The sequence below is a fragment of the Etheostoma cragini genome, chromosome 13 (genome assembly GCF_013103735.1).
Source record: "Etheostoma cragini isolate CJK2018 chromosome 13, CSU_Ecrag_1.0, whole genome shotgun sequence".
NCBI classification, from domain to species: Eukaryota; Metazoa; Chordata; class Actinopteri; order Perciformes; family Percidae; genus Etheostoma; species Etheostoma cragini.
Window position 1 is genome coordinate 7150911 of NC_048419.1, and position 12388 is coordinate 7163298.

At 41.8% G+C, this 12388-nt stretch overlaps 1 protein-coding gene across 1 annotated transcript in view; it reads left to right on the forward strand.

Moving 5' to 3' along the window:
- LOC117955456 (kin of IRRE-like protein 3) overlaps positions 1-12388 on the forward strand; it is a 198763-nt gene that overhangs the window by 160574 nt on the left and 25801 nt on the right. The window contains exons 6-8 of the mRNA XM_034889984.1: positions 1837-1942; positions 8651-8799; positions 9277-9404. Coding sequence (XP_034745875.1) covers positions 1837-1942; positions 8651-8799; positions 9277-9404 — 383 coding nt within the window. The remainder of the gene's footprint in view (positions 1-1836; positions 1943-8650; positions 8800-9276; positions 9405-12388) is intronic.

Below are 12388 nucleotides of genomic sequence, written 5' to 3' on the forward strand. Positions count from 1 at the left end.
CCCCCATCACCCGCAGGCGTAGGGATGCGACCCTCTTGTCCATGGGGTAAACTCCAACGCAGTGGCGCTCAGCCGGGGGCTTGTGAGTATCCCCACACCCGCCCGGCGCCTCACACCATCGGCAACTCCGGAGTAGGACAGAGTCCAACCCTTATCCAGGAGTACGGTTCCAGAACCGAGACTGTGCGTAGAGGTAAGCCCCACCAGATCTAACTGGTAGCGCTCCACCTCCCGCACAAGTTCCGGCTCCTTCCCCCACAGAGAGGTGACATTCCACGTCCCCAGAGCCAGCCTCTGCCGCCCAAGTCTGGTCTGTCGAAGCCCCTGAACTTCGCTGCCACCCATATAACAGCGCACCCGACCTGTAGATCGTAGATGATGATGATGGAAAATATTTATTTTATTTATATTTTACTTTAGATTGTTGCAATGAGGGTAGGTGTGTGTGAGTATGTGTCTAGGTAATGTGAAAATGTGCACTAATTGTATTGTCGCTGAGTGTTCTAAGAAAATGACAATAAACATATTGTGGGAAAAGAAAACAACTTGCAGTCATCATATCACCTCACATCACAAAAAAATGGAAATGGCTTTGGAGGGGTGGGGTGGTCAATATTCAGCTTTCCTATAATAAGAAGGTGTAGTGTATTGATAGTGAGGCACAAGATATGTGGAGTGATTTTCGAAGAGCTCATAAGCTATAGAATTATTTTCCCTATAAAAATTCATTAAAAATAGGAAGAGACAGATTTTCTATGATAAGAAGGTGAGGTATGTTTATAGAGAGACCCTAGATCCGTGGAGTGAATTTGAAAGAGTTACATTCAATAATGGTGAAGCAGTTGAAATATATCGTTGTATCCACTGAAAGCAGAACGCTCACATCTGTAGACAATTCTTTTGGGTGAAAACCAGGTTGTAGCTTGTTTACTACCTTACTAAGGTTAGATAGAGCTGCCTATTGTGTAATGAAAACCTTTCGCCTATGATATACTGAACCGCGAATCTCTCCTTTTCCTGTCTAACTTTACTAAAGTGTCATACTCTCTTACTTACCACTCAGCTATGTGGCAGCCAAATGCCAAATGGCTAGTAAATGTACAAATTTTACTTTTTATTGGCTGATGAGTCAAGCAAATCTACCAGCCACTTACATATTTTACCAACATTGGCATGATAAATGCTGGTAATGTTTAACCCTGCTGGTATGTACGTGTGTTATTATTATTATTATTATTATTATTTTTATTATTATTATTATTATTATTATTATTACCTTGAATTTTGTTGTTTTCACTGTGTTCATGCAATGACATTATAGCCTGATTTGTGTCAAAGGGGAGTGCAAAGATGCCCGACCGATTGTGGTGGGCTGGCCTGGGTCTTAAAAGTCCAGGGATGATTGTAGTGTGGATTACTAAGGGGGCCTGTGTTTAATAGATGCAAGTCTTGGTCTTTCATCCTACAGTGAATTCTGCCATCGGTCAAAAATCCTCAAAGTGTTTGCTGCATCTCCAGGTAATTTCTTTTGAAATGGCGTAGATTCACTGATGGGGATGGGGCCCCTCCTACATGGGGACATCCGTTTCCTCTTGGATGGGTGAAGCCTGTGTGGAGGCTCTTCTCCAGGCTGCTCTTATGGATAACCAGCCTAGCTCCATCATGCAGGGGGCATGCTGCCGTGCTAAAGGGAAAGAAAATAGCCCAATAGTAATTTCAGCTCTGAAGATAGAGTCCATTTTAATAAATCATTTGTAACTCTTTACAATGTGTAAACATGGCCATTGCTGACTTCAAAAGGATGACTGCTTTGTCTGTCATAATCTCCCCCCCCAGACCTGCCAATTGTCAACCTCAGCGTGGAACCACAACCTGTCGTGGAGGGGACTTTGGTCAGATTTCAATGCGCCGCCAAAGCCAACCCACCTGTTCTCTACTACAGGTGAGCTTCACACACACACACACACACACACACACACACACACACACACACACACACACACACACACACACACACTAGGTGGCCATTCATAATTCCTAAGCAACGCAGCAACAAGACTGGAGCTAGTCTACGAACGGCATTGCATACAATAAAAATTGTATAAAATAAAAAAAGGCTTTTTACTCTCAGTGAATAGCACCGAGTGAGTGAGATAGATAGATAGATAATGTATTCATCCCAAAGGAAACTGTAGGCCTGACACTGCCGGTGGGTAGCTCCTCTTCATCAATCTTCGAATTGCTAGCGCAAGCACCGGCTTCTTGCTCCTCCTAGTAATGTTAATGAAATACTTCTCGGAGTGCACACATTACTCCCGTTCTTTTTACTCTACACTGGCCTCCGGTGCGTTTTAGAATTGATTTTAAAAATGCATTGTTTGTTTTTAAAGCCCTAAATGGCCTTGCCCCAAAGTATTTGTCCGAGCTTTTAACTCTGGGTGGGCAAAATTGGTTGTTGCGGTGTTCCGATCTACGGACTCTAGAAGTCCCGAGGTCGAGGTACAAGCAGTGGGGCGATCGGGCTTTCGCTGTTGCTGGCCCGAAACTCTGGAACAAGCTCCCACCAGACATTCGCACTATAACGGATGTTGTTCATTTTAAATCAAAACTTAAAACTTATTTATTTAGAATGGCTTTTAATACACAGTAGTGGTGTAACAACTCTTGTTCTGATGATTATAGGTTACTTAATCTGTCATACTGTTTTTATGCTTTGTCTGTTTGTTTGTTTTGTTTGTTTTTCTTTCACGTGAATGTTGTGTTTGTTTTCTTGATGATGTAAAGCACTTTGGACACCTGCTGGTGCTGTAAAGTGCTATATAGATAAACGTTGATTGATTGATTGATTGATTGATGTTAGTGTTGTCAGTAGCCTTCGTAAAAAAAGGTTGTCACCTTTGGAAGTTTTGCTAAAAACTTTCTGCTTTCTTCCCGCTTCTTCCTTTTTTGAGATCCACTTCGGTAGCTTCCCTAAATTTTTTAACCGTCTGTAGCCTACAGCTTACAGCATGCCGAGCCGTTTGTTAACAAACACACAGGCGGATGTGCAGTAGGATAATGGAATATTCCAATGTATTGGGGACTTGGGGGAGTTTCTCATCATGAATTAAACAATTGGATAGTTTACTGTAGCGTATCGATGTTTAGAGATATAATTAATTGGGGAAAAGTAAGACAACAAATCGTAACCATACGTTTATGAGGTGTTTTACGGGGCCCTTGGTAGCTTGGGGCCTAAGGCAATTGCAAACCTTTGCCTAATGGTAAGTCCGCCTCTGCTCCAGACAGCCAGTCTCTTCTTTTTTTGTGTCACTTTTTTCTCTGTGTGCCGTGCACACCCGCTTGCAGTGTGAGGCCCGTGTCCGCGCTATTCTCCTCTATTCACAATCACACCTGATAGACGACCTTTTGTAGAAAACTAAAGTAACAAGCCAGTTTTGTAAAATGTAAGTAAAAAGTACGGCTATTCAGGTCGCCAAAAAAATAAATAGTAAAGTAAAGTAAAAATATCTGAAACATCTACTTGAGTACAGTAATGAAGTATTTGTACTTTGTTACTTCCCTCTCTGTTACACAGTTACACACAGATTGTCAATCTGTTCACACAAATATTCATCTCTCTTTCCTGCCTCCACTCCTCCTCTCTCTCCATTGTCCGTGATCAGCTGAAAGAGCTCAGATTAGAAGGAAAAGAAATGCTCGAGACAAAAGTTGAATCATCAGTCACTTAATTGTTGTTCTTTAGTTGTGCACAGAATTCTTACAAAACTTGTGGAAATTTGGATGGATGGAGATCAGAGCATTCACCTTGCTCATATAACTACTATGGTCTGTGTTGCTGTGTGTGTGCCAGACAGCCTCTGAGTGTGTATGCATCTGTGGTCCCTCTATTACTACTAATCTGTGCATGTTTGTTTGCCAAGACTCATGGGTGTTTGGAACAAAAGTACAACAGCAGCTGGAGAGCAGCACCATGTCTGCAGACACACAGATACAGGACAAGAGGAGGGACGGGTGAAAGTTCACCTCAACAACCCCACACTGCCGTCTTGCAGACTCATCACAAACTGTTTGTTTTTCAAAAAATCTGCAAAGGAAGTCTGGAGAAATGACTTGATGGATAGAGGAAAAGTGAATCAGACAACTAATGTAAAAGAGAGCAAGGGAAGAAGGAGCCGGAAATGAATGAGAGAGAGAGAGAAAGCCTGGACAGAACAGAGGAAGAGGGGAGACGAGTTGATCGCAAATCAAGCGCCTCCTATTCCTATGAAGAGCGCTGTCGACTGCTTCTGCTGCCACACTCTGCTATTGAAGGCTTCATTTGTCATTTCAGCACTGTCTAATGAGAGGTTCGGTTGTGCGGGTCAAGCTTGGCCTGTCACCCATTTGATGTGAACAAAAGAATGTAAAATCATGCTGTCTGCGTATTGACAAAGAACTGTCTGACTGTTTTAGCACTGAACTCTCTTGGGTGATGTTTGTGTATGGCTGCGGTAGAGTAGGGCAATTGTATCCAGCTGGATATTAGCACACACACTGCAATGAAAGATTAACCATTGAGATTTCAGTTTCACTGACTGGGATTTAGAATTATTATTCTAAGGAAGGACCCCCAGAGCCCTTGCATCATACATGGCCTCACAAATATAGAAACAAAACCTTTGCCTTTCAGTTGCTAGGCCAGCTGTGATTAGGCCAAATGTTTGTGTCATCCAACTAACATCTACAAACTGGGCAGCTGAAATGAACATGCATGGCCATTACAAGTTGCGTGCATGCATTCAGTTTGTTTAAGGGGGTCTGGGTTAAGCCCCACACGTCCTCAAGTCCTAGAAACATATTCCTCATCATAGGGGACAAATCACATTGAGCTATTAATGAGCCCAATGGTAACAGGGACAAATGAGCTCCTAAATCTCTCATTTCCTGCATCACAAGACCAGGGGGACTTGGCTCAGCCAGGAGACCTTCTCTGGCTCTTAAAAATGTCTACCGGCAATTTTGCCACACATTTTCTAAAACCCTTCTAAAAAGACCTCATGTTGCAACTATCTTCGTATCTTTCTAACACACAGTGAGAGGGTCAAAGTTGATGAAAACACATTGTTAGCATGGTTAGCATTGCTTTATCATCTATTTTAAAATAAATGGGACCATCATTTACCAAATGTGTATCATGCTGTACTGAAGAAGACTTGACACTAGCGACTGAGACCATAAACTCATTGTGAAAATGTTTACTGAGCTTATAATTCAAGTGAGAAGTTCATTTTTTCACAAACTTCTATAGACAAGACTTCTTTTTGGAGTCGGTGGAGTCGCCCCCTGCTAGATGTTCGAGAGAGTGCTGCTTGAGGAGCTTCAGCATCAGCCTCACCTTTTCAGACCCAGACGTTGCCTTTCAGACCCCGACAACAGTGTTTTCAACGGAACTTATGGAAAAAGGGGATGTGTTGGAAATACACATTAAACGTTGTCAAAGATCCCACATTTTAGGTGATTGCCTGGAGAAATAAACTTAGCGAGTCCAAAATTCAGCTCCTACTCTGACGGTTTACTGGTAATTCACTCTTTACTCCCACACACGATGACATCAGGTCATTACAGATGTTCATGAGCGGGCCTCTGCTCCAGGATCAACATGCTCCAGCACACAAAGCAAAGAGGAACTGCAAGGTCAGTTGCCACAATCTCCTGAAGTGTTTCTGGAAGATACTGGCTATATAAGCCTTGTACACAATCATTTACAATTATTATATAATTATTATATATACCAGCCATGACAGCGGTATTGTTTCTACCGTGTGTGTTTAATGGCTAAATGTGGTCTTGGAGACACATACTGTAGCAGAAACTAGCACAGAGGCACTTTGGCTATTTTCTCATGTGTTTATATCTCTTATCTATATCCATTCAAGATGCAGTTACAAAACTTTACAGGTGTGTAGGTGAGATCAACATGAAGGCCAAGTTGGGTGTTGTGTGAAAAAGGGGGCAGGACGTAGGGGGGTAGTAAGTGGACCCCCCCCTTGGCCAAACACAAGATGGCCTCTAGGCTTCCATTTGTATTTCATATTGTCCATAGTAGTCTTTATTCCTGTGCTGTTTTTCCTGCGGACGGTGCGCTGGCTGGTTTTCAGCGGGATATTTGGGAACATGGTGTCCTTTTGCAGAGACTTGGCCCGACTTCATGTGATGGGAAAAATACAATTGATTAATTGGTAGAAGTATTCAGGGCATGATAAAGGATGAAGGGCAGAGCAGAGTTCTGTTCAAAGTCAAGTTAATGATGACATTTTGATTGCTACGTAGTAAGAATCCCTGCGAAGAATCAAAATTAGTAGCAAATCTTGTGCAGGATTTGCAGGCCATGGCCTATCAATATCCTACACCATTTACAGTTTCCTAAACAAGATAAAGAGACCAAACACAATAAGTCGTGTTGTTGTAACAGATTTTTAGAGACGACTGACTTTTATGCAATGAAAGGTCCATGTTTTTGACAAGCTGCTATAAATCAATACAACATGCTGATAAAGGCTTAAACATAAACCCGTTGCTGTCACCAGGTGGAACAGGGAGCTAAAGATAATCAAATGTGTCTAGAAGGCAGTTAGATTTGTCCTTTCAGGGCTGCATTGTCCAACACAACTTGCATCAAATGAGCTGACACTCATGCAGCAGCTCTGTGTTACTTCTGAACCCTTTGAAGAAACCAGATGATAATCTGACAAGGTGGTCACCTTTATTTTTTTAGTGGATGTGTCAGGGGACTTTGCTATGCAATGGCAGACTGTAGCCTGACAGGGAACAGGAAGCATGCTTAAACACTAAAGTGTCCATATTAGGAAAAATCATTTTTTTGTTATTTTGTGTCTCTGGTGCTTCCACACACATACAAACTTGAAAAAAACTAGCCATGCCATTTTGAGTGAGATACAAGTTTCTGAATGTCCTCTGCCTTCAGTCTCTGGGTGAGCTGTTCAGAATCTGCAAGACTGTCTAGGTCAATAGCCGAAACAAGATGGTTTACCGTAGCATGCTAGCTCGTTCTCAATGGCAAAACACTGATACAACACACACTACTTCACCAAAATCTCCAAAAGACTTCCTGTCCTGTTCTGGAGAAAGAGTGATCTAGCTGATCTGATGTTTCTGAGCTACTGAGCATGTGCGACTTCCAACAAAGATAGTATAGAAGTGAGATGTCTCACTCTGTAGCTAAAACAGAGACCTAGACACACAGGGTGAAAACAGGATCTGCAGCAATGTGGAGTCTGACAAAAATACGGTGTTCTTTGAAAATGAAACCATGTAAACCTATTCTGGTACAACCTCAAAATACAATTATGAACCTGAACATGAGCATAAGATGGGTGCTTTAAGGATCTCTGCTGCAAACTGTCTGTTCAAGTTTACAAGAGGAAAAGGTAGGGAGGTTTTATTTGGACAGCAAAAGGATGTGGGCATTGGCAAGAAAAAAATGTTTGCTAAAGTCAGCTGTCTTTAAATACCAAATACAAACCACCATGGTTAATTCAGTTATTAGTGGTCCAAGCCCGAGGATGCGTGCACCGCGGTAATCGCAAGCGATACGCGGTTCACACAGCAGGGCTGTGGAACCCTATTGTTTTCGTAAGGATTTTTCTTCTCCATTATTATTCTTCTCCGCATAAAAGTGGTACTGCAGCCTAAACCGAACATGGTGGCGACGCGCAATTTTCAGGACTGGTCCAAAACTCCGCAGAGACCTCAGGCGCAAAAAATTGTCCCACTTCCGACACTAGGTGGCGCTATACCAGAAAAAACGCGTTTGGCCCTATAACTCCCAAACCGTACATCGGATATTAAAAAAACTTACATCCACGCGTTCCCTGGATCTCACTGAAACTCGTGATATAGGCCACGCCCACTTCCGCCTAGACTTTTATGCATGAAAAATCGCAATTTATGGAAAGCCAACTTTTTCTAACTCCTCCTAGACCGTTCAATGGATCTGCACGAAACTTGGCACATAGCATCTCGAGACTGGCCTGACAAAAAGTTGTATAAAGATTATTTATAGAATAAAAATTGCCCATATTACGGCCAACCAAATTTGTGTAGCTAACGCTGAAAAAACTGACTTTGCCATACCTCGGGAAAGATAAATTCTATCAAAGCCAAACTTGAGAACATTCCTTGTTTAATATTCTTTTTCAAAGATTGAACTTTCACTATTTCTTAGTAAATAAGGAACATTCAAAGTAATACCTATGAACCACCATTACATTATCCCTGTCTAAAGACAGCCTTTAGGCGACTGTGGCTCAGTGGTAGAACGGTTGCCTGCCACTTGGAAAGTTTAGGTTCAATCCCTGGCCTTACAGTCCTGTGTCGAAGTGTCCTTTGGCAAGACTTTGAATTCAAATTGAAATGCAATTACAAAGGAATAGAAAATTGTAGAATAATTGTTGCAACAAAATAACTTGGTGACTGGGTAGGTAATGTGATACTGTAGATATGAGTGACCAAGCCACTGTTAGTTCTGTTGGCATTGGGCAGCTCTGTGAGACTTTGGTGTTTTCTTTTACTGGGTTATTGTTGAATTTGTCCCATTGTGTAAATCACAATTTCCACCTCTAATCAATTGTACTTGTGACGATTTCAGATGGGCCAAAGGAGGTACCCTGATTCCTGACGTGCCAGGTGACACCTATGAGGTTCTTGTGGACCACTCTTTCTTCACTGAGCCCGTTTCCTGTGAGGTCACCAATGCACTGGGCAACACCAACATCAGTAGGAACGTGGATGTCTACTGTGAGTTATTGGAAGCTTGATCAAACCAAAGGGCTGTAAAGACACACAAGGTTCACACAGCCCAAGGATAGAAAACTCAAAAATAACACAATGAGGGAATCAAGAAAACAACATCAACAGAAAAACACTAAACACAAAATCCTCTAGAAAAAAACAGACATAGAGTCTAAACTAAAGTTGTATTGAAAGCAAAAAGTCTGAAGGCCTCTGGCCACAGAGTAGGACTGTGACACTGTGCAGCTAGCCTGCTCCAGACCATGCTAACAGTCAAGCTAACAGCTAGCCTGCTCCAGACTATGCTAACAGTCAGGCTAACAGCTAGCCTGCTCCAGACCGGGCTAACATGCACTTAATGCTCTGCTTCTATGAAATTAACATTTTTTTGTGCTAGAACTATACAAAACCAAACAAAAAGTTGCTAATAGTGAAAAAAATAAAATGCTACGGCTGATTTAGTGTTGTGTGTGTGTCTTCCAGTTGGGCCAAGGATGGCGACAGAGCCTCAGTCTCTGCAGGTGGACCTGGGATCCGATGCTGTTTTCCACTGTGCTTGGACAGGAAACCCCTCTCTAACCATTGTTTGGATGAAAAGAGGCTCAGGAGTGGTATGTAGTTCATTGTGACCATTTATATAGGGCTGCAAGAGGGTGGATTATAAATGTCACCAAATGTCAAGATTCAGTTGAAAATCAGGTACTCTATACACTAAGGTGACCAGATTTCTCAGACAAAATCCGGGGACATTTTCAGCTCAGAAGTGTATATACCTCCAAAACACGTCACTTTTTTATTTTTGTAAAACTTAAAAACGGGGACACCAGACCTAGAGCTGTCTGATCCTAGACTCACCCCTGCTGCTACCTCACACTCCACTACACCTCAGAGGGGAATGTTTCAAGATAGAAAGTCCTAGAATTTCAAGATAGAAAGTCCTAATATTTCAAGATAGAAAGTCTAAATATTTCATTATGTTGTAATGAAACATACTGTAAAAAAATGTACTAACTACTGACAGCTTTTGCTTTATTGCTTCAGGCTTGTCTCTGCAACAGCTCATTGAGAATCAGATACAATGAAAACTATTGAGGAAATATTTTCCTTTGACTTTGATTCAGTATTAAACGAGATCTCTGCTGTTGGCAGCAGAGAAACAAGCTACAGTGGAAGTTAATGGAAACAAGCTACAGTGGAAGTTAATGGGATAATTCTCTAGCTTATATTTACGTTCATAACAGGGCTTGTTTTGCTGGTAACAGACTTAGATTAATATTCTAAGTGTCTGACAACATTATGGAAAGGATTTCTAACAAGGTCGATCTTTCTGTTAAAGATTAAGATCCTTTTTAAAACAAAAGTCCGCAAAATTGCGTTTCCTTAACCCACCAGACTCCATGTAAATAATCAGTGATTTTAGCATCGTAAAATACGGCTTTCTAAAACATCTCTGAGCTCTGAGCAGCTCTGGCTGTCCTGAGCAGCTCTGGCTGTCCTGAGCCTGCGTGTCTAGGGTGAGCGACTATCGGCTCCGTTTGGTCAGTATTTTCTTTCTTTCATTCCAATTTCGGGTCTGTCAGTCACAATGAAATCCGGGGACATTTCCGGGGACAGATCCAGCCGGGGACAGGTCACCAAAACCGGGGACTGTCCCCAGAAACTGGGGACGTCTGGTCACCCTACTATACACAGAGTGCTTATTCTCCATACAAAGTCCATTTCCGTATAATAACATTAATGATGGGAGTCATAAATTGGACATATACGTTTTTTTTGTATTTTCTGTCACATCTACAACGTTATGTTGGATTTTCAAATAATGAGGTAAACATGTTTTTTGAAATTAATCATTAAAAAGCTTCTCTGCGATTATTGACTGTACAAAGGGCTGTTAGTAGTGTCCACTGCTAACTATATTAGCTACATGCTAATGGCAGTAAGAGTTTCATCTTGGCTGTCGATTTGTTGAATTCTCCTCAATTTCAGGTTGCATTCGTGCAGAAACATCTCCGATTGGGTAGTGTTTATTTCCTTTTAAATGTGATTTCTGGCGGTAGAACGTGTTGGTTCATTCCATTACAATCTAACATGCTAAATATTAAGATGCTGCATGCCACATGGTTGTAATCTTGGTGGCCAATGCTGGTCATTTCTCTCCAATTTCTTGGTCAAATTGCTGCTGGGACATGTCCCATTGTGTAATAACTACATGGTATTACATTTCAATTTATTGCCTTTTCAAAAATGTCCTACAGTCTATTGTGATTTTGAACTTCTGTTTTATTTTAAAATGAAAAAGACTAGGGCTGTCAGGGTACGTGTATTCATCCTGAAAATGTCATCCTGAATGGTTCTGTATGTCTTGTGACCCAAACACGTTGAAAAAGTCTATATATGTCGACTCACGAGAAAATCTGGAATGCGAGTTTTACACGGGAAGGTTTTGGCATCAGTTGTTGTGTTTCAGCTGTAGCGTGCTAGTCAACTTAGCCACAACAACCATTTTTTAAAAACTGTATGCCAACATTGAGCCAAGAGCTCAAGTTAAGTCTGTCTGTAAAAACACTTCAAACATTTAATTAACGACGCGTCACCCTAATGTGTCAATTAGCTGATCGTATTCAGGCAAGGCAGAATTTCACTGCAGAGTCAGATGGTGGCAACGTAAGAACTAATAATATATTGCTGTGACCACAATCAGAGAATAGCTAATTAATGCAGATGGTCAAAGTTCTTGAGTGAATTTTTTTCAGTTCATTGTGCTGTCTGCCCTGTATACAAATGCAAGCTGCAACCTAGTTTAGGAATGATCAACAGGTCAGCGTCTTATGATGGGACATTAACTCATTAACAAGGCCCCGGAACCCCACCGACATTGACTCAACCCCCCCCAGTCACTAGGGTTGGGTACTGTTCGGGTTTGTTCCAATACCGGTGCTAAAACGATACTTTTAAAACAGTGCCTGAACTGATACTTGGCTAATAGGGAATAGTGTATTTTACAATAACTGAATGCACCACAAGGTTTACTAGTTTTAAGTGAACGCACCTGTGGTGTTTTTCCGACAAAGGCAGTTGCACACTAGTTAACATCCCGCTGTTAGAATCCTCTCCAGCGAAATACAGACACCCTTTTCCCATTTAGCTGTCATTATTTTAAGCGTGTTTGATCCAGCTCCTGGCTATCAGTTGAAGTGAGAACTAGCGTGCAGCAATGCTTCTTTTGCCTCTAACATCTGTTTCAATTCAATTCAATTCAATTTTATTTATAGTATCAATTCATAACAAGAGTTATCTCAAGACACTATACAGATAGACCACACTCCAGAATTTACAAGGACCCAACAGTTCTAGTAGTCTCCTCCAGAGCAAGCAACAGTGCGACAGTGGCGAGGAAAAACTTCCTTTTAGGCAGAAACCTCGGTCAGACCCAGACTCTTGGTAGGCGGTGTCTGACGACCGGTTGGGGTTAGAATGGAGAGTGGCAATAACAAAAATAGAAAAAATTAGTAGTCTCTAGCAGTTCTTTGTAGTAGTTCATGGCATAGCAGGACGCTGTGCGGCATTACAAGGCACAGCAGGACGTAGCAGGGCA